At 51.2% G+C, this 22,318-nt stretch overlaps 2 protein-coding genes across 2 annotated transcripts in view; both read left to right on the forward strand.

The window, feature by feature from the left end:
* The first annotated feature begins 4,019 nt into the window (after positions 1-4,019).
* CHST14 (carbohydrate sulfotransferase 14) lies at positions 4,020-5,111 on the forward strand. Its single transcript, XM_086613927.1, has one exon. It carries the CDS (start codon positions 4,020-4,022, stop codon positions 5,109-5,111), a length of 1,092 nt encoding a protein of 363 aa, XP_086470053.1.
* A 13,337-nt stretch (positions 5,112-18,448) lies between these two features.
* LOC104371082 (protein-L-isoaspartate(D-aspartate) O-methyltransferase) overlaps positions 18,449-22,318 on the forward strand; it is a 28,092-nt gene continuing 24,222 nt past the window's right edge. The window contains exon 1 of the mRNA XM_086613035.1: positions 18,449-18,456. The gene's annotated coding sequence lies outside the window, so the exon portion shown is untranslated. The remainder of the gene's footprint in view (positions 18,457-22,318) is intronic.

The raw sequence follows: 22,318 nt of genomic DNA on the forward strand, positions 1-22,318 counted from the left end.
AACGGCTTCCATGCTTATCCACTTGGGTAAGAGGCTCCATTATGCTAAATTATTGGATAATCTCTGGACACGCAGCTGAAACACCAGATCTCTTCTTCCTTTGCTTGTTTCACTTTTTGATCCGGAGCTGCTCAAATCCCTCCAAGGGGTTTCCTTTGCCTCGGTCAGGAGTCACTGTCCCATTGCTTCTTTGGAAAGTTGGCATCAGCTCCTTTTTCTTGCTAAGCTTTTCAAGGATCCTCACGCATTCTTCCTTTTTGCAGTTTCTCAGACCAAAATAAGTGTCTGATCTCACCCAAAACGGCCAGCAGAGCCGTGGGTAGGGCATGCAGCAGGGCTTGGGATGGCAACCAGTGTCCAACCTCCAAACTGGAAGGACAGGGGTGTCCCTCAGTCTTTCTCTCCATCCCCTCTAGGAATGGGCACTTTCCTTGTTACGCCACCCTTTCTGATGGCCAAGGCTGAATTCTGCAGCTTGCCTTCAACCTGAGTGTGCCCCGCAGACACGATGCTGGGAGACCAGCTCGATGTAATGCGTGTGGTGTTATAACGCGTACAGCAGTCACGCGTTTTACTGTGGCTTTTCTGCTCATGGGAGTTTGCAGCGAGGAAAACGCCGAAAGGATCGTTTGATGCCAGCTGGTGGTTCGGTGGGGAGGGAGGTGGTGACGCTGCGATGGTGCTCTTAAGGCAAAGGCAAGCGTTGGGGTTTGAAAGAGTCTTGAAACGTGCTGTGAGTTACAAAAATCCTCCTTATGTACCTGCAAGAAGTAATTGTGGGGGGAAGAGGCTGCTGCTACCCCCCTAGGTAGGCGAGGATCGCTCTGAGATTCATAGATTCATAGATTTCTAGGTTGGAAAAGACCTTAGAGATCATCGAGTCCAACCATCCCTAATCCCCATTAAACCATGTCCCCAAGTAGATCATCAATCAAGAGATCTGGCAAAACATCTCCAGGGGCAGGGCTCGGTGGGTTTCGCTTGTCCCATGGAGCTGCACACGCCCATGGGATGCAATTTGCTGTGACTTGGGGTTGGTGAATGGGCCTCTCTCTTCTGCACCATTTATAGGGGCTGTAGGATTCCCGGGGCTGAAAGGCGCAGTGTAAGTGCAGGCCACCATCTACCCGTAGACAGAGAGGACAGCTGGCTTGGGTTAATCTATTGGGCACGCTGCAGAGCCTGCCTGCTTTCCCAGGCACTCACAGCGGGGGAGGACCAAAAAGGTGGCTCCGTGCAGTTCCAAGTGCTGCTGGTGTGGGGGTCCAGCAGCAGATGTGTGCTGCCCGCGTTACGGGAGGCACGGATTTACACAGCCGCGGTGGGCTTCTTTTAAATGTGGAAAAGCAAAGGGACAGACTCTTAAATTTTACATTTAAGGGAGTTGGTACGCTTTATTTCGGACCACGTCGAAGGCAGTTTCTTAACACAATGCTCTACATGCTCTGGCAAGCTGCAGGGATAACATCAGTTTGCTGTGGCTAGTCGTGACGTGCCAGTCCGGGCCGGGCAGCCGGGCGATGACTCCTGCGGGAATACTTACCTGCATCAAAGTTCATCCCGAGTGCACCAGGCTGGTTAGGTGAAACGGCACATCTGGGAGCCTCTTCCCTCCCAGGCTCCCATCGGGATCAGCGAGAGGGTCGCCGACACGGTCATCACCCGCCTTCCGCTTCCACGTGCGTCCCCCGCGCCGTCGCTGTGCCTGTGGCAGAGCCAGCGTCCGTGTTTGCTCAGCCAAAACAAGCGGGGTTTGCCTGTAGCCACTTGGAATAAAGTGACAGAGGTAAACGTGGGGTTTGAAAGCACCTCGAGAAGGGCTGCGAGTCACAAAAACCCTCCTGGCAGATCTGTACAAACAAACTAAAACACTTCCACCGCTTGCGGTTTGCAGTGGCAACGTGTAGGCAAACCACAGCAGCCCGAAGTTGGGTTTCCTCAGTGACATTTTATTTTCTAAATGTGCCTTTTCCGAGGAAACAGATCTGTCTGTGACATATATTCCCACAGTTTCGCGCATTCTGAACATGAGGCTTCTTTTAACTGCTTTGAAAATCAAATTAATTAACATCCAGAGCGAGCAACAGGCGCGTTCAGTGTAACCACAGCTGGTTTTCTGTGGTGACGTGGGGTTTAGCCTTGTGAACGAGCAAACCAGCCCCCTGAACCGTGTATTTGCCTGGTTGTGTTGTTCCTATAGAGACTTTGCATCCTGCCAGATACCTGTGCTATTCAGACCAGTCTTTAAATCAAAGTTCCCTCGCATACCAAGGTGAAAAATAAACCCACTGACATCGTGGGCAGTCTTCTATGCCTACCAGTCTGGAATATATTTCCAGAACCTCTCTGTTGTCATATATAACTCTCCAGACCTATCGATATTAGGTGTGTATAGAAACAAAAGAGGACAAGCGGAGCCAGACTTAAGTGCCTTGTAAGAAATAAAAATTTCCCGTGGCTGCTTTGGCACCAGTATTCATGTCTGTCCAGTAAACTCCAGTAATGGGAGTCTTTTTCTCTAAGACAAGGGCTTTCCCAGCAGGCCTGACTCTCCTCCCAGTGCCACGGATTATCTACGCTGGTGTTGAGATCAAGCCCAGATCCTCTGAAATCAGAGCAGGAATCTGATAGTGTGCAGATTTACAGCTGTGCTGCTGGTGGCAGGGCAGAACGTACCATCTCTTCCTCGAGCTAATGCTGTATTTACATCAAAATAAAACTGTAAAATGTAAGATCTAGCTTCGGGCTCTCGCGCTTCGCTACAAACGCTTCGTCTGCCTTGGCTGACAAAACGCTCTTGGCTTTTGATCAAAGAAAACTAAGTGGAAGCTGTTTTTTTTTTTTCTCTTGATGCTAAGAAAGCTTTCGACAGAGTCCCTGCAAGATGAGTTAAGATGCACAAGCCCCACGGTACGCTCCGAAAACGCGGCGAAGGACAAACACGGCTCCCGATCGGTAACTCGTGTCTGCTTCTCCTCCGGGCTGCGACACCGGCGCGGCGATACGCGCGGCACAGGTGAGTTTGGCAAACACCCTACAGCCGTGTCGTTACACCCCGTGGCACCACACACAGTGCCGTTACACCCCGTGCCACTGCACACAGTGTCATTACACCCTGTGCCACCGCACACGGTGCCGTTACACATCGTGTCACTGCACCTGGTGCCGTTACACCCCGTGCCACTGCACACAGTGTCATTACACCCCGTGTCACTGCACACGGTGTTGTTACACCCCGTGCCACCGCGCACGGTGTTGTTACACCCCGTGCCACCGCGCACGGTGCCGTTACACCCCGTGCCACTGCACACAGTGTCATTACACCCCGTGTCACTGCACACGGTGTTGTTACACCCCGTGCCACCGCACACAGTGCCGTTACACCCCGTGCCACCGCGCACGGTGCCGTTACACCCGTGCCACCGCACACAGCCGCGGAAAGGCTGAGAACACCCGCTGGGGCGCGCCGGGCTTTAACCGTGCTGCGAGCGGCACTCTGTGACTCCGAGCGAGTCTCGGGGGGTGGCGGGGGTGGGGGGTGTCGTGTGTATTTTAAACTACATTTAAAATGTGGTTTTCGGTGCGTGCTGTGCCCACCGGACACCAGCCAAAGGCACTGCCCGGCCGCTCGCAGCCCTCCGCAACCCCCGCGGCTGCGGGATCGGGCTCCGCTGCGCCCACGGAGCCGCCCGAGGGGGCCGGGCCCCGGGGCAAGGCGGGGGAAGCGGCCCGGCCCCCCGTCCCCATCCCCATCCCCGGTCCCGGCACCGCCCGCCGCCCCGTCGGGAAGGCGGCGAGCGGCGCGCCGGGGCGGAGCCGCCGCGAACCAGCCGCCGCCCCCCCGCGGCCCGCGGCCCGCCCTCCGCGGCCGTCACTGCCGGCCGCCGCCGCACTCCGCATCCGTCTGCGTGGCACCCCGAGGGCGCCGGGAGCCCGGGCCGGCCGCCGCCGGGAAGCCCCCTCGGTGCCCGGCATGCGGCGCGGCGGCTGAGGCGGCGGCCCGCCCGCTCCGCCAGGCCATGCTGCCCCGGGCCCCGTTCCCCGCCGACGGGCGGCGGGCGGCCGCCTCGGGCCGCAGCCGGTCCCGCCCGCGGGGCGCGGGGGGCGGCACGGTGCTGCTGCCCTCCATGCTGATGTTCGGCGTCATCCTGGCGTCCAGCGGGCTGCTGCTGATGATCGAGAAGGGCATCCTGGCCGAGGTGAAGCCGCCGCCGCTGCACCCGGTGGCGGGGGGGCTCTCCCGGCGGGGCGGAGGCGGCGGCGGGGAGGATCCCGGCGAGCTGGAGTCCGAGGTGCTGCGGGACATCCGCAACCGCACCATCCGCGCCGTCTGCGGGCAGCCGGCCATGCCCCGCAGCATCTGGGAGCTGCCAGCCGGGCAGCGGCGGACGGTCCTCCGGCACCTCCTGGTCAGCGACAAGTACCGCTTCTTGTACTGCTACGTGCCCAAGGTGGCCTGCTCCAACTGGAAGCGCATCCTGAAGGTGCTGGACGGGGCGCTGGAGAGCGTCGACGTCAAGCTGAAGATGGACCACAAGAGCGACCTGGTGTTCCTGGGGGACATGAAGCCGGACGAGATCAGCTACCGCCTGAAGAACTACTACAAGTTCATCTTCGTGCGGAACCCCATGGAGAGGCTGCTGTCGGCCTACAGGAACAAATTTGGGGAGATCAAGGAGTACCAGCAGAAGTACGGGGTGGAGATCGTCAGGCGGTACCGGAAGAACGGGGGGAATTCGGCCGGCGACGACGTGACCTTCTCCGAGTTTCTCCGGTACCTGCTGGACGAGGAGGCGGAGAGGATGAACGAGCACTGGATGCCCATCTACAACCTGTGCCAGCCCTGCGCCGTGAGGTACGACTTCATCGGCTCCTACGAGCGGCTGAACGCCGACGCCGACTACGTCCTCCAGCGGGTCCGGTCGCCCTCCTTCGTCCGCTTCCCCGAGCGGCAGTCGTGGTACAAGCCCGTGACGGCAGAAACGCTCCATTACTACCTGTGCAACACCCAACGCCGGCTGATAAAAGAGCTGTTAATAAAATATATCCTGGATTTCTCCCTCTTTGCCTACCCCCTTCCCAACATAACCAGCGAGTTCTGTAGGCAATGAGTGGCTTGTCTCGGGATCCGGTGTAAATTCTGCTTACGCCGCAAGGATTTGCTCGTGCGCGTGGCTGCAGGGCCTGCGAAACGCGCTCTCCTATGCATTATTTCCCAATTTTATACTTTTCAGACACTCTTGATGTAAAATATTACGTATTGCCTTTGCTACTAGAGTACTTTTTGTAGCTCCGATTTTAACGTGTACATACGCCGCTGACTTGAGCACAATAGCTTTTCTATGTCTGTTTTGCTTTAAATTATTTTTTTACAGCACGACATGGAGAACATCCGTAAGGAAACTGAGAAATGGATATGTTTTTAAGTATTTTTCCTCTTTTTGGTGCGTGTGTTTTGCACTACGTAGTACGTGGCTGAATCACAAGCCGTGACTTAATGTCGCGGCTGACGTGCTAAAAATTGACGCTGTTAAAACTGGTCTGAGATTAGACAGGAGGTAGTTTTTTGGGTATGAGTAGAGAAGAGGCTTTTATAAAACCTGTTTATCCTTTATTTTCTCATCTGTCGGTGGTTGAATGAGGCTGGTCTCTTTCTGTGGCAGCACTAGTACCTCTTTTATTATTATTATTAGTTATTATTATTTACCATTGAAGTAAAACTAGTGATAACACTCACTTTTGTGGGATTTTAAGATTTGAAAGTACCGGCTATTTACCCAGCGTAACGTATCGGATGCGATATCAAGCCATAACAGTTTGCTCTTTTCTCTCTCAGAATTAAAGCCATACAGACTTCTGATCAGATCAAAACCCGTCCTGGCTGGTAGGACAAAAAAGCAACAAAACCCCCTCCACCCGCAGCGTGCCAGCGTGCCAGCTCGCGGCCTCGGTGAGCCGCTGCGTGCCCGCGTGCGTGCAAACCGCCCTGGAAAAATACTTTCTCCAGCCATGTTGGAAACAACGGCCGTTTGAGGGTTAGTTCTCCTTCTTTTGTAGGTGTACACACCGTTTTTGTAGCTACTGGTATTTAATGGTGACCATTACATTGTAAGAAGTTGGGAGATGGCGTATTTTTGTTCCTGGGAGGCTGCGTCCTCGTTTCTAATAAAGTTTTTATGTGAATTAGTGTGTCGCTTGGTACTTTTCCTTCCATGCCGGCGTTTATTTGAATTCTTGGAGAAGCCTTCCGCCCCTCGCGCTGAGCCACGGCGTCGAAGTGTGACAAAGAGGCAGCTCCTGCCTTGAATAGTTTGTGGCATCAGTGCCAGAGCAGCGGTATCGAGCGGAGAAGGGATGGCATCGGAGCCGGTTGCCGACACGGGCGGTTGGATGGAAGGTGGCAGTCGGCAGCAGAAGAGGTGCCGGAGTTGATGGAAAGCAGGAGGGATGGATTACAGGTGCTGTGGGGAGCGGGTGGTTTCCTGGGATTAGTCTCTCAAAAAGGGGGAAGGAAAATTAAGGTGTTTTCTTTAGGATTTGTGAAATTGCCTGGAAGGAAGGCGTGGAGCCGCATCCAAGCAAACTCAAAGCGGTGGGATGAAAAGTCCCACCTAGGGCACGGCTTTGGGTAACTTTAATAGATTTAATGTATCCGTGAGCTGTCCCGGTGGAACCACCGGCTCGCTCTGCCGAAGTCGGCAGCCAAGTGCCGCTTGAGTTGAGTGATTTTTACCTCTGAGAACAGGATGGTGGCTGAGTACGAGAGCACCGGCCGGCGCATCCGTGGGCTTCGGCTCCCGGCTGCATCCCGGGCTCTGCAGCCACCCACCCAGTATGAGAAACGGGTCAGAAACGGGCTCTGCTCTCGTGCCCAGGCTGAAACCTGCAAAGTTTCTGTCCCAGTGATTTCGGTGACGACGCAGGAATGTTTGGTGGACAAGCTGCAGATCCGTCTTGTTCTCCAGCCAAAGGCACCAGGTACCAGCTGGGAATCTGATTTTCATTCCGTAAAACAGACGCCGATGGTGGGATGGCCTGAGTTTTAATGAATTGAAATTTTGACAAAACAGACATACAAAATTTTAATTCGGGTCTCTCTAACTAGGAATAAGCTGTTCAGACTTCACTTTGCTTCCGTGGAGCTGAGGGAACGTTTCCTGCTTGTTTAGCGATTGGGTTTTTAATTAAATGTTTATTTCTCAGTAGTTGTAGAGGTTTGTGCCGCTTGTTTGTTTGTCTGCTGCAGCTTCTCTTCCCTCTATTAAATTTTTTGTCTCTTGTCCCCTTAATCTAATTTATTGCACGCAGAAGGATTTTGCTTCTCTTTGGCTGTCTCCTACTCCTTCCCTGGATATCATGGATCACCTTTTCCTCTTTAAATAAAAGCTAATGGCTCCCACCTCCTCGGACCCCCTCCCATAAGGAGGGTTTCAATGCAGGCAACACCTCATAGCTTGGGCAGAAGTTTGTCCCACACCTGGCAAAATTGTGTGCAGCGTGGGAAGGTCTCCCAAAAGCTGAAGTGGGGCATTATTTTTTCCTGTTCCTCTAAACCTTGTTTCTCTTACTTGATTGGGGCGACTGGGCTTTGATTTCCTTATCTCCTTGCTGCAATTCAGCAATTCAATGAAAAATCAACTAGGTCACCATTAGCAGTACTTCATTTTATCCGTGGCCAATAATACAATTTCCTGAGAAAGCTTTTGGCCAAGTAGAAAGAAAGAAAAAAAAAAACCTGTATAACTTCTTTTTTTTTTCTTTTCTCAGGTGTTTCTCCAGTGTGGAATAAATCAGGAGGAAATTCCAGAGGTGACAGACACCGAGCAGGACCCAGCCCTCCTCTGGGATTTCTGAGCAGCTCCAGTACAAGTGAGGAGGAAACCATCAAGTTAGAAACTGTTTTGGTCTAATCAAACCATTTTTTAACATTTGTTCCAGTTCGGTAGCTCCTTCTTCCACCTTTCTGTCTCCGCGCTTGCAATTACCCCGCAGAATAAAAAGGTAATCTTTTCTCTTGAATTACTAGATTTTATTGAGCCTCAAGACTGTACTGAATGTCCCAAACTTCCCCAAATAAACAACTTGAGGTTTTGGCACCGCAATTTTTCCTTTTGCTTTTCCTAATTTCGTGTGGATCAATCCTAGCCCTGACCCTGCCATTCTCCTGCATTCCCTGTAGCAGCGTGCCGGGCTATATGGAGACACTCCAGCAGTTTTATTCCACCTTGTAGGTCCCTCTGAACTATCTATTCTATATTCTATTCTATGTTCTATCCTCTTCTATATTCTTTCTATTCTATTCTATATTCTTCTACTTTCTATTCTATATTCTATATTCTATATTCTATATTCTATATTCTACTTTATTCTATATTCTATATTTATTCTATATTCTATGTTTATTCTATATTCTATATTCTACTTTCTAGTCTATTCTATATTCTATATTCTACTTTATTCTATATTCTATATTCTATATTTATTCTATATTCTGTTTATTCTATATTCTACTTTCTAGTCTATTCTGTATTCTGTATTCTAGATTCTAGATTCCGCATTCTATTCTATTGGATTCGATTCGATTCTATATTCTACTTTTTAATCTATTTTCTATTTTATTCTATTTTCTATTCCATATTTTATTCTCTATTCTATTCTGTTCTATTCCATTCTATTCTTTTTTTGCTTAACACATGCAGCACATGCCCTGCCTGGCCCTTCTACAACACAGAACCAAAGCACCCCTGGCACCCAGGGGTGCCCAGCGTTCCTGCCCGGGGTGTTCACAGTGCCCTGGGAAGCATTTTGTAGGGGCAATGGCACGTGGAGGGCGAGAGAGGCTCTGCTGATCTTAACTCCGGGGTTTTCCCATCTTGTTAAAAGATGGGCAGGAAGGTGATTTTGTTCCATCCCTCCAAACCTCCTCGGCCCTGCCAGCGCCGGCGTTATGTTAGAGCCCCGTTCAGCGAACAACTTCGGGGTGCACCCATGGCCTCACTGGCTGTTAAAAAGAATAACAGTGAAGGAACGGTGGGAAAAGGGCCGTCGTGCTCCCGAGGCTCCCGGTGAGACCGCAGCCCGGATGAGTGCCGGCGCCAGTGGGTTTCGCTGCACCTAAAGCTCCGTTTATTTTCCCTCGGGGATTTTGGAGGCGATGGTGAAGGCACGAAGCGCCGCGTTGCCGGTCGCATGAACAACTCGTGGGCGATGGGTCCTGCTACCCCAACGCCCTGCACCCAGCCCGGGCTGCTGCACGCCGTGCAGGGCATTGCGTGTGCCACGGCGTGTTTTACCGGGGCTGCTGCATGTTTTACCAGGGCTATTGCATATTTTACCAGGGCTATTACATGTTTTATCATGGCTATTGCATGTTTTACCAGGGCTATTGCATGTTTTATAGGGCTATTGGATGTTTTACCAGGGCTATTACATGTTTTACCATGGCTATTACACGTTTTACCATGGCTATTACATGTTTTATGAGGGCTATTGCATGTTTTACCAGGGCTATTACATGTTTTACCATGGCTATTGCACGTTTTACCATGGCTATTGCACGTTTTACCATGGCTATTACATGTTTTACCATGGCTATTACATGTTTTATAGGGCTATTGCATGTTTTACCAGGGCTATTACATGTTTTATAGGGCTATTGCATGTTTTACCGGGGCTATTACATGTTTTACCATGGCTATTACATGTCTTATAGGGCTATTGCATGTTTTACCAGGGCTATTACATGTTTTACCATGGCTATTACACGTTTTACCATGGCTATTACATGTTTTATAGGGCTATTGCATGTTTTACCAGGGCTATTACATGTTTTACCATGGCTATTACATGTTTTACCAGGGCTATTGCATGTTTTACTGGGGCTATTGCATGTTTTACCATGGCTATTACACATTTTACCATGGCTATTGCATGTTTTACCAGGGCTGCTGCATGTTTTACCAGGGCTGATGCATGTTTTACCAAGGCTATTGCATGTTTTATCATGGCTATTACATGTTTTATCGTGGCTATTGCATGTTTTATGAGGGCTATTGCATGTTTTACCGGGGCTATTACATGTTTTACCATGGCTATTACATGTTTTATCATGGCTATTGCATGTTTCACCAGGGCTGATGCATGTTTTACCAAGGCTATTGCATGTTTTATAGGGCTATTGCATGTTTTACCATGGCTATTACATGTTTTACCAGGGCTATTACATGCTTTACCAGGGCTATTACATGTTTTACTGGGGCTGCTCCATGTTTTACCAGGGCTACTGCATGTTTTATCATGGCTACTGCATGTTTTATCATGGCTATTGCATGTTTTATCATGGCTATTGCATGTTTTACCAGGGCTGCTGCATGTTTTATCATGGTTATTGGGTATTTTACAAAAGCCACGACACGTTTTATCAAGCTGCCATGTATTTTACTGGGATTGGTGCGTATTTTGCTGGGGCTCCTGTGTGTTTTACCGGGGTTATTCCATGTCTTGCCAGAGCCACTGTGTGTTTGCTGCCCGTTACTGGGCTTGCTACCCGTTTCTCCAGCCCACCGCATGCTCTGCCAGGTTCACCGCATGTTTTAGCGGGACAACCGCAGATTTTTCTAGGATTTTCTAGCACGTTTTCCCAGATCACTGCATTATTTTTTTTTTTTGACTTCCCCACTGCAAGTTTTGCCAAATTGCTGCATGTTTCCCAGCTCAGTGCATTTTTCCCAGGCGGTTTCCCCGGGATGCTGCACACACCATCCCTGCCACCTCTCTCACATCCCAGGGCTCGGATCCACCGGGATGCAAACGCGCTCCAAGCAAACACCATCCCCTCCTGTTGGCTCCCAGTTGCCGAACGCCAGGCTGTGTTACAGCAGTATTTTTCCGAGGGCGAGCGGAGCGCGGTGACTCGGCAGGGGAGGGGGGGGGGCTCTGCCAGCTGCTCCCTCTGATGCACACTCAGCCCCGGCAAAATTTCCCAGCCCGCAGGGATTGCCAGCAGGAAGCAATCTGGCAGACAACATGTTTAGAGGAGACGAATGTCTCGGAGCTGCTGAACCATTTAATTGCCAATAAATACAGCCCACGTGTAAATAATTATGGAGACGCAGAAACTGTGTCGTCTTTGGTGAAAGGAAGGAGCTGGCAGCCTGGAAACTCCCCGTGGCAAGTGTAGAAATGAAGATTTCTTGTTAGTACATGAGGAATGAGCATCCATAAAGCTGCCCGGCTGTCTCCTGGCATTGCTCGAGGTGGCCCCGGAGCGTGACGGTCTCTGCTGGGGTAAGGAGGGCCAGGCTGTGCCCTTGGCTGGCTTTGAGGGCAAATCTTAAAAATTCGTCTTTTTCTACTTCATTCCAGATCAAGCTTTGTCCAGGCTCTTGCTGCATCCCAGCGTGATTATTGAAATATCCATTTTTTCCCTATTTAAAAGGCCTGCCCGGATCTTTGCCCAAAATTTTGGACCTTCATCGGCATCACGTACGTGCTGGCAGCCAATACAGCTTCGGAGCGCCGGTAAAACCCGCAGCGACCTTCGTCACCCCGCCAAAACACAGGTGGCCCCATCTCCCAGTTTTCTCATGCCGCTGCCACAATTCTCTTCCAAATCCTCCTTTTTCAGGACTCTTAAGAAGATATGAACAGCACTGAGCTTGGTGCTGAGCTGACCCCACCACCTGTCATGCCAGTGCTGCTCTCGCATCGATCTCAGTCCACTTTTAGCTTAAACTTGGCCTGCCAGGGGCTAGAGGGGAGTGAAAAAGCTGAATTTTGGCAAGTTTGGGGGCTGGATGCTTTTTTTCCTTGTCTGTGCTTCAGGATCGGACCATAAGTGCTGCCTCTGGTCTGCGCCAGGATCGCTGCATGTCTCACCAGCCTGGTGCACCCTGGTTGGAAATCAGAGACCCGGAGCAGAGAAATGATGGATTTTGGCAAGATGAGCTTCATCCTGGCTCTGCCCCTTGGACATCGCTGCGGGTACATCTCTCTGGTTTAGATGCCTTCACCCTTGGGCATCCTCACTGCTGCCATCGGAGGTTTGGAATGGATTTTGCTGGATTTTAGGTGGTTACGAGAGAGAGGTGCAGCTCTCTAACCGCTCCCTGCAGCAGCTGCTTGGGCTTCCAGTGCCTCCCCAATGCCACCACCGCTTGCGCTGGGCATTACCCAGTCCACCACCCATCCCCATCCACCACCCCTCCGTCCGTCGCCCACAGTACCTGGAGCACCCAGGAAGACACGCAGCTCTTGTCGCCCACAAATAGGCATCTTGTAAAGCTGTTGGAATGTTCTAAGCTCTTCTCTTCGCACCCAAGGCCATGCGGGATGGTCTTTCCACCACAGGGAGGTGCACCATCACTTTTTGGCTGTCCTGGAGCCAGCTTTTGGCAGACCTCCCTCTTTGTTCTGGAGCTGAGTGGTGATTTAGTCAAATCTCCCCTCTCTTAGGTATGTCTAAATTTAACTTATCCTGGAGGTGGTTTGACTTTCTCTTCCTGCAAATCTTTTGGCCGAGCCCCAGCAGGTCTCCTTCCTCCTCAGCCGAGCCATTAGCGCGTCATTGACCCTGTGAGGGATAAAACACTTACTCCATGTAGCTCCAGCGTGAAGCCTTTTTGTCTGTGGAACAGTACAAACCCCCTGGGAACGCAGGAGGCGATAACCGTGTTTCCTCCTACAGATCTCCACATGAGACGAACAAATCCCGTTCCTTGCTGGTTCTCGAGCAGAGATGGGATTAACCGGTTATGAACCGCCGTAGGCGATGCTGGATTTGGTGCACCTGGTTTCTGAGCATCTCTTGGAGGTCTCTCTGGGTTAGTAAAGCAGAAATAGATGGGTGCTGAGATCCGTATGCGATGGCAGTCGGTTATCCCTGAGTTACTCCACATGCTTATATGGAAGGTGTTGCCTACCCCAGGTTTTCCTGAGTCCCCATCCCTCCCCAGCCTTTAGCTCTGTCTGAAATCCCGATTGCTTCCGAAGCTTTACTGGCAGTATCGGTGGGAGATGCTATTACGGTTTAGTTTCTCAGGATTTCGGAAGCAGTGGTGGCCCTTTCACAGCTCCTGCTGTCCGTGCGGGATATTGGCTTGCTGCCCAAAAGATGACCCTGATGATATCGAGGGAGAAAAAGGAGGTTTGGGATGGGCAACGAAGACGCGTTAGTGTTGACTTGCTAAGTGTGTTACTTGGTCTGCGACTTGCTTCTCGTCACCCTGCGGTGACCCAGGGAGTCAGGAGCTGGGTTGTGCCGTGACAGCCCCGATGTTTAACAGACATTTCAGGAATACCTACGTCGGTGGTTCCCAAAGGAAAGGCTGTGACTCCAGGGAGCTCCAGGTGATGGTGGCGGTGGCTGATCTAGCGCCCGCTGAGCTCGTTCATCCCCCTGCATCCCTATTCTGCAGCCCTACGCTGCGTAACAGCATCTCCTCAAAGGCTTTATAATTCAGTTTACCTCATGCCTGGAGGGGACACACCGGAGGACCAGGCCAGGTGGGTGGGGGACGCCAACCCAACCGTGTGTGTTTTGGGGCTGGCAGTGAGCTCAGCAACTTGCCCAGCAGCTTTCTCCAGGCGGGAGATGGGTGATGCCAAGCAATTGGAAGGCGGCTGGAGCTGGCAGCGGTTGGTGAGGCAGGCTGCCTGCAGCCCGACCCAGCCAGTGTCCTCCACCAGAAAGAATGAGTCATTTTTCCCCGGGGTAAATTACTTCTCATTTCTGCAGAAGCGGGATCGCTCCACTCCGCTGAGCCCCACAGGGTCTTGGCAAGGAGCAAATCACTGGAAGAGGAGCTTGACAGTGTGAGGTAGTTCAAAGCCAATTTGGCTGGGATGCCAGCTAAGGAGAAACAGGGCCAACTGGCTTCTTCAGGGGCAACCTTCTGGAAACTCCAGCCCTTTTACTGCCTGAGCCTCTTGCGTAGGACCCTCACAACCCTTTGAAACTGGGGACTGTAAAGAGAAGCAAAGTGTTATTCTTTATATATGACTCTTCCCTCTTCACCTGCACTAAATGGGGAGAAATGACTCCAAGAAGCAAGTGCCGGTGGCCAAGGAGTGAACATCCTGGCTGACGTTGCTGGTGGAATGAAGGCAGGACCTGAGGCTGTGACCTCCCTAGGTCAGGGATAAGACACACAAGGCCACGGAGATTTGTTTCTGGCAGAGCAAAATGACACGTTCAAGCCTAAACAACGATGGAACAGCCCTTCTCCTTGGGTGGAGCCCCAGTGAGAAGTCATCGCCATGATGGCCCCTTTCCTGGATCTCTCCTGTGGGCTTCTCAAAGCTCTCCATGGCACTGCTGCTATCCCAAAGGGGATGCTATCCCAAAATCAGTGCGTGGGGGACTGATGACGTCCTGCCAAAACAGTCTGTGCCTCCTAAAAAAGTGGGAGGAGGGACCATTGCTGAACCTGCTGACCGTATCAGGGAACACCAGCAAGGACCAGCCTATTAAGGTCAGCCACATGCATCCCAGCATGCACAGAAGGTGATTCATCTTTAGAAAGAAGCCGTTACTCCTTAGTTCTGCACAAATTGCTCGTGTGGGCTATTCCCAGGGGCTCCGGGAGCGAGCAAACCTCTGGAAGCCTGACAGCACCATGCTCGTCTGAGTGATACATTAAGCACCAGGACAAAGCAGGGTCAGCTCGTGTCTGTGCTGGGGCTCTTGTGGAAACTCTTCTCTGCTATTATGTGACCGTCTTGCAGCGATTCCCATCTCTCTAATAACTTAATGGAGCAGGGATGGGTTTATTTTTATTTCTCAGCAATCAATGTAATAGAAGCAAAGGCGATGAGGCACCTCGTTAGGCTTCCCATCTCTTCCCCGTCACTGACTGCTTCTTGTTCAAGCTCAGCCTTGTCTCCAAGGGACTCTGGCCATCAGACTTTCCCATTGACTTCTGCTGAGTCCCAGGTACTTTAGCATTATGAGGGAATGTATGGCATTCACTTCTGGGGTTTGGCTGGAGCTTGGAGCTTCAGCCCAAGCCAAAGAGATGGGGGAGAAGGGGAAAATGGTGTTTGGCTGCTCGTAGGTGGCTCTTCACCAGCACCGGCCGCTGACAGACCCTGCTAGGGCGACTCAAAAACCTGCACCCCCTGCTTCAGCTGACCCATCACTTGGCTTTTTTGGCATTCAGGGGAGCATCTCAGCCCTGCTCTGTGTCTTTGGACACAGCTGGCCGCGTGTCCCGCTGCCATAATGGACAATGGGCCAAGGCAAATAGCGTTTCCACCAGGAAGAGCATCACCAAAGAGCGTGACATCAAAGAGATGTTGGAATCTGCTGCCTGGCATATAGCTGGGGCTGCCTGCCCCGGACCTCCTCGGGGGCTCGGCAGCGCGCAGCACTCGTGGTTAGTAAGAAAGTCAAACTGGAGCTCAGAGATGGGAAGAGCTTTGATCCAAGACAAGGGCTGAGCAAACAGCCGTCAGCGGAGAAAGCCCAGGCAGGAGAGAGAAGGATCTGCCTAGTCCACCGCTGGTTTTGTACCAAACTCCTTGGGAAGGAGAAGGCGGATGTTTCAAGCCAGGCGTTCGAACCTCCGGCTGCCCCCATCTGCCCTGCCGCCCTCCCAACTGGCTCCCATGTTTCTTAATTCCCACGTTATTTCTTCCCTCCAGCTGGGGCCAGGAGCCCTCCGTAGAGGTGTGTAGATATTTCCCCTCTGCTGCTGCTCGCCTTAGTGATCATTTTTTATTTCAGAATAGTTAAGTTCGTCAATAAAGAAGACACCCCTTGGAAAGGTGACTGGGGAGAAGAGGTGCCTTTCTTCCAGGAAAAAAGTACCATAACTGGAGGCCTGAGCTGTAGTGGCTGCCATTTTAGCCAAAAGAAGTGAAAATAAGCCTGTTTAACTCGTGTGCATGTTGCAAACATACCTCTTCAGCTTGAACCGAGACCTGAGAAGAGAGAGATGGGCACAGCTCGTACAGCCCAGGAAATCTCTGCTCACAGAGAAATGCAAAAGCTGTTTTGCAAGACCTGTCCAGGAAATCAGTAATGAAGGGATCCCTGGCCAGGGTCGGATTATTATTCTTAATGAACCAGGAAACGATAAAAAAGTAAAATAAATCAACATTTCCTAAGCATTTTCCAGCCAAGTTCCTCCGCGAACAAAATTAGTCCAACGGTCCCGGTTCAGCAGAGGAGATTCTCTTTTATTGGCTGTTTGGTCAACTGCAGTCGCACTCGTCACTGGTGACATCAAGATGGAAAAAGCACAGCCAAAACCGGTGGAAAATCATAGAATCATAGAATCATAGAATGGTTAGGGCCGGAAGGGACCTTCAAAGGTCATCTAGTCCAACCCCCCTGCAAGGAACAGGGATATCTCCAACTAGATCAGGTTGCTCAGGGCCTCATCAATTACCAAGCTAATTTTGTTTGCTGCGCCTGATTGGGAGACAAAGGAGGAAATTTCCAAGAGGTGATTCAGTATAGGGAAAAAAAAAAATCAGGGATCCTTCAGGGATGTTTATAGCTAATGCTGCATCTCAGGTTGTTCCGAAAGGCAGGACAAAGGGTTTCATCATGGGCGGCTGCGGGAGAGACCCGGATGGTAATCAAATAATGGCAATAATACCTTCCATGCATGTAAGCTCTTTCAAATGATAATCTCTCAAGTGCTTTCTAAAGAAAATAAATACTGTTCTCTTCCTCTCAGAGCTGTAGACATCCAAACAGGCTGAGGCTCAGCAGCCTGGGCCCCGGCTGCACTTAAATCCCTCCGAAGGTTTCTCTCTAATATTTCCCCTTTTGGAGGTCTCTGATAAGCAGAACCCTGTTGATGGTACCCTTCCCCTGAAGAGAGCTCTCCAAATTTCTGAACAGCCCCAAAGCAGAGAGAGGTAAGAAGTGAGTGGGTTTGGGGGGCTGTGGAGGACGCGTGGTTGCTCTTCCGTGCCAGACGCTGAGATGTCCCTGCCTGAAGCCGATGCTGGGGTCTGTGCAGGATAAAAAGGATCGTGATTCGGGAGGCTGGTCCTTGGAGGTGCCCTCAAACAACTCAGCCTGGGAAGTGGCAGCATCCTGGGTACAAGAAGGTAAGGAAGAAGCCATCAAGTCATCAGAGGTGGGGAGGAGGTTGGAGGGCAAAACCAGACCAGCTCGAAACAGGCAGGCTACCGTCACATACCTTATCTATTAAAATCACTAATTATAATAAATGTAAGGTGCAAAAAGAAGATGGCAATCCACCTAAATGCAGTATCACCAGCTTCCAAGTCGATGACAACTCGAAACAGATGATCGCGATTGCTCCTGGGCCATGTTCCAGCAGATGGGAGAGCTACAGGCTCTAGAAGAAGAGAAGAGGACGGTGAGGGCTTTAATTTAAAGCCTATCCATAACAGAAATTAACTGTCCCTGAGACACGCAATCGAGAATCGATTGGGCATTTGCAAGGCGTGAAGACCCCCAACCCGGAGTCTTCATCAGTTTTACCAACTCAACCGAGAAAACCTTTAAGCAGGACGCGAATTGCAGAGCGCGCTGCGTCGGGAGGTCAGACCTTGCCTTCACGGCTCTCGTTGCTAATTAAAAAGACCCTTTAGCTGTTCAGCTTTTGGCTCATTCAGTACCTCTTCAGCTCCTGGCAACGTGCTGGCAGGAGCTCTGTGCGCGTCGTTGCTGAGCCCAAGAGCAGGGCCCAGCTGGCAGACCCTGGGTTATCAACCATCTTCCAGCCAACGAGAGAGTTTGCAGGGAGGAAACACACTTAGGCAGAATATTTGCTAAAGGCTTAATAACAGAGGATGGTTCAACAAAATTATCCCTTTTATACCCACCGGCTTCCGGTGGCGAAAGCCAGCGGAGGAAAGCTCTGCAGAACCAGCCATCAAACGTGGGTTTATCACCCGTTCATCTAATTTACTTTCATTAAGCAAACAAATTATGTTCTCCTCGATGTATCCAGTTTCTTTGAATCGGGGACGTGGCCACTGGATTTCTGAATTTATTCTCAGCATCTGCTCGGGCTTTAGCTCAGCCTCGCAAAACAGTGTTTGCCTGTTTCCTGCACGTAATTCGGGGACATGAGCAAAACATCTCAACGGGGAACCTGGGGGTGGGGATTTGTTCTCCTGGTGCTCCTTAGTTGCAGATTCTAGTCTAGTCTGACAAGGTGGAAGAGGAAACCTCATACTCCTTTAGATCAGTGCTCCAGCACTTAGAGAGATACATATATATTTTTTATGAAACACGGGAATGGTTTCAGATGGTGGGAAGGAACAGGTGGTGGGTCTCCTCTTTCAAGGCCGCCCACCTCATCGCATTAGTGCCTCTGAGTTGGGGTAATAAAAAGGACAAGAAGAGCTTTTTAGGGCCATTTAAGGGGTTTTAAGTAAGAATGAAGTAATAGAGCTTGTGATGGGAGAAAATTAAGAGAGAAAGAATGGGCACCGGATAACAGCCCGCGATTTCCTCCGGTGCCCTTGGTTCGAAGGAGAACTAACAGGCAAATAGTAAAACCCCCATCCTTTGAGGTCAGTGGGAGAAAATAGCCTGGACAAACCCTGCACGAGGGAAGGGTTGGGATCCTGCCCCTATTCCTTCCATTTTCTAGATGCACCTGGTGTTTGTAGTTATAAAATGTTTATAAAACGCAGACCCTACGATCTCTGCCCATTCAGTGAGTGCCTTCTGTAAAACCTGGAGTTTGGAAGAGGCTTGATTTGACTTTGAAACTGCAGGGATTTTTATCAGTCGGTGAAATTAATAAGAAAAGAAAAGGTACCCGCCAAAGAGGGACCTCTTCTTTTAATTTTGTTTGCTTGAACGAACAGTGGAATGTTATTTTCCTGCAAGAAACTTGTTGGGAATCAGCCTGCATTTCTCAGCAGCCTTTGGGAAGGAAGAGGTTTGCATCTCTGGCCACCTCCTTGTTCCCCGAAGATGAAGGTGAACGGTACGTAGAGCAGCAAACTTTGTGTGGTTTCCAAAACCCACAAAAACATTGACCCTTCGGTACTCTCAGGACTTGCTGGCATGGCCATGGCTATCACACAAGCCTATTTCTGGGTGAAAGAACACGACTGAGCAGCTTTTGTGCTCCAGTTCTTTTCCTTTCTCACAGTGGTTGAATCCATCACGCTCACGGAGGACAAGACCATGGGAGCACAGGCTGTCACCCCTCTGGGGGACATCACGGACGCGGGGATGAGCTTCGCATCGCGGCAGCCACCCATGACCCCATGGGCCACCACGGCTTCCTTAACCCCCAGATCTTAAACAAGACCTTGAACAGACCAAGTTTGGTCTGTAGACCTGCACATGGCTGAAAAAGCATCGTTCCCAGCTCCCCGCTCCATATGAAATCCCCCTTCCTGCCAGGATTTGGCAGGTCTTCCTCACCATGACCAGACCCTGCATCTTCTGTCCCTGCTGCTCCTGTCCCTTTTTGTGTTTCTTTTGTTTCCTGTTCAAGGAAAAAATAATTGAAGACGGTGGGGACAGCAGCAGCTCCAGCTGTATCTCCATTTCTTTCCAGCTGGATAATAGTTAAAGAGGGAGAAATCCTGGCACGTGCTCCCCAGGGCACCAGGATAAGGAAACAAGGGCTGGCGCCGGGGTGAATTCCTTGTTTAAGACTTCACATCGCAAACGCTCAGACTCTTTGGTCTGTCTTCTCTGCATCTTTAGCCAAAGGTCAAAAAGATTTTGGTTTGGCTCTTGTTTGCCCTGAGACTAAGCTGGAGGACATCCTGGCTCCCAAAGCCCCAGCAGCGTGAAATACCGTGCGCCGATGATCTTCTCCAGACCGCTTCATCCCAGAGGGGGAAATAATCCATATAAAGTCTGGAAAAGCTTCATCCTGCCTCGAAACACTGGCAAGAGCAGGGAAACATCCATCTGGTCCCAGATGCTCCAACCTCATTCACCCCAAGATGACTTTGACTTGGAGGGGGTATTAGCACCATGGGGTGCCAGCAGGACCCAAAACTCGTCCCCAGCTTCTTCCTTCGCTCGTCTTCAGAGCAGGAAAATAAAAATCCCCTATCAGCAGGCATGCCCAGGCTTTGCTAGCAAGGTCTTGGCATTGGGAGAAGGGGTGGCAGGCGGGGCATGCTGCAGGCCAGGGCTGGGCACAGGGGAGGAGATCCGCCCCCACCATTCCCCCGGCACCGAGCGAGGTGGAAGGGTCACCGAAGGGTTCAACTCGACTCGCAGGATGAGTGAAATGAGGATTTGGGGATTTTGTGGGACAGGCGAATGCTTTGGTTTCCCTCTGGGGCAGGTCGAGGTGGGGATGGGCTTGTCTGGGAGGGAGGGGAGGACCCAGAAGAGGGGATCGGGAGTGCGCCAACCCTGCGATTTGAAAGGAGAGAGGCAGGAAAAGCTGAATTGGGGAAGGGGATGGGAAAAGACACCCTGGTCCTCTACCCAAGCGAACTTCCCAGGGCACCTGAGGATCCGCAGAGCCCCCCTGAGCACCCACATGCACCGGGAACCCCCCTCTGACCACCCCACCGGTGCCCCACAGCATCTCGATATTGAACCATTTGGCTATTTCAAATCCAAGCCACACACCACACTAGTGTCAACATCCATCACAAGGTCGGATCGATACACCCCCGGCCGCTTGAGCTCCCTTTTGCAGCACGCTGTCTATTTTTTTTTTTCCTAGTTATTTACTTTTCTGCGTTTTTAAGGACTTGTGTGGGTTTTCCTCCCAGGCTTGGAGCCTGATTTTGCCTTGTGTAGCAGAAAGCTTTCAAGCCACGTGGCGAAATAAAACAAGCCACATGATGGAAGGATAGAGATGCAAGGAGCTCCACGTTTCGGTTTAAAACAGGAGTCAGAAAATGGAAGAGTTTGCATTCCTATTTGTGCTGTTTGACTGGAAAAGCAAGGTTTTAAGCAAAAATCCTCATATACTTGGGCTTTATTTTTGTGTTGATCCATAGGCAGCAGACGCACTTGGCAGAGAAACTGTAATCACCGTGTCCCGAAAAGCTCAACATCGCCAAGGAGCGGAAAGCACCTGGAGAACACGAGCTCAGCAGGTAACACCTCTGTCCGTCCTCTTCAGTTTGACAGGTTGAGGGAGGGGATTCTGTCCCTCTACTCTGCTGTCCTGACATCTCCCCCTGCAGTGCTGCGTTCAGCTCTGGGGTCCCCAACACAAGAGCTAGAAGGCTCCAGGGAGACCTTCCAGAACCTAATGGAGCTACAGGAAAGCTGGAGAGGGAATTTGACAAGCACATGCAGTGACAGGACACGGGGCAATGGCTTTAAACTGAAAGAGGGGAGATTTCGATGGGATCTAAGGAAGAAATTTTTTACATTGAGGGTGGTGAGGCACTGGCACAGGTTGCCCAGAGAAGCTGTGGCTGCCCCATCCCTGGAAGTGTTCAAGGCCAGGTTGGATGAGGCTTTGGGCAACCTGGTGTAGTGGAGGGTGTCCCTGCCCATGGCAGGGGGGTTGGAACGGGATGATCTTGAAGGTCCCTTCCAACTCTAACCATTCTGTGATTCTGTAGTTCAACTCTGAAAAAAAAACAGCTGACGTACCAGGAGTAAAAAAAAAGGCTTTTAAACATCGTTACCATTTTCTTTGCGAGGTTTTGCTGTCGCCTCCTGACGTTCTGCTATCGGTTTGGGTTCTACGTCGCTGATGGGCAAGTTTATCGCTCGAGAACGTGCCACGAGATTTGGGGTTGTGCCTTTTCCCATAACTCTGGCACTTCTCCTCCCTTCGCCCACAGCTTCTGAAACTTGCCCTGGCTCGCCGCTGCCGCCGGCAACAACCCAACCTCGCTACCTGGTAGCCCACAACCATCTCCTGGTCGTGTCCTCCCAGGTCAAAGCCTTCAGGCAGGGCAGGGCTGACCGGGCAGCGAGATGGCAGCAGCTCCCAGGCTGTCCTCGCCCCACACACCAATTATTTGCTATTGCAAATACACAGGGAATGGGTGGCGCTGGGGAGAAATCAAAGTGAATGAAAGCACATCTTGAGTCATCACCTCGGGTAAAAGAATAATGCATGTCCGACCTTTTCTCTCCAGGCAGAGCTGTTCCGTCGCAGAGCTCTCCCAAAACCTCAGCCAGCCTCGTTCCTCCAGCCCTGATCCCAGACTGACCCCCCCAGGATCTGCCGCCAGCGGCGACAGAGATGAACGCGTCCGAACGGGTTGGCCTCCTGGGATGTGATGAAGCTGCAGTGGAGGACAGCTTATTTTCGTTGGGCTCAAATCGGTACAAACACACAGCCTTGGGGTTTTTTTAATCCTTTATTAGAGGGATGGACGAGCAGTGCACCTCCTGCTTTGCTTTGCTCCTCCAGGACAAGCCCTGGCT

This window comes from Tauraco erythrolophus, chromosome 6 (assembly GCF_009769465.1).
Source record: "Tauraco erythrolophus isolate bTauEry1 chromosome 6, bTauEry1.pri, whole genome shotgun sequence".
Taxonomy (NCBI): domain Eukaryota; kingdom Metazoa; phylum Chordata; class Aves; order Musophagiformes; family Musophagidae; genus Tauraco; species Tauraco erythrolophus.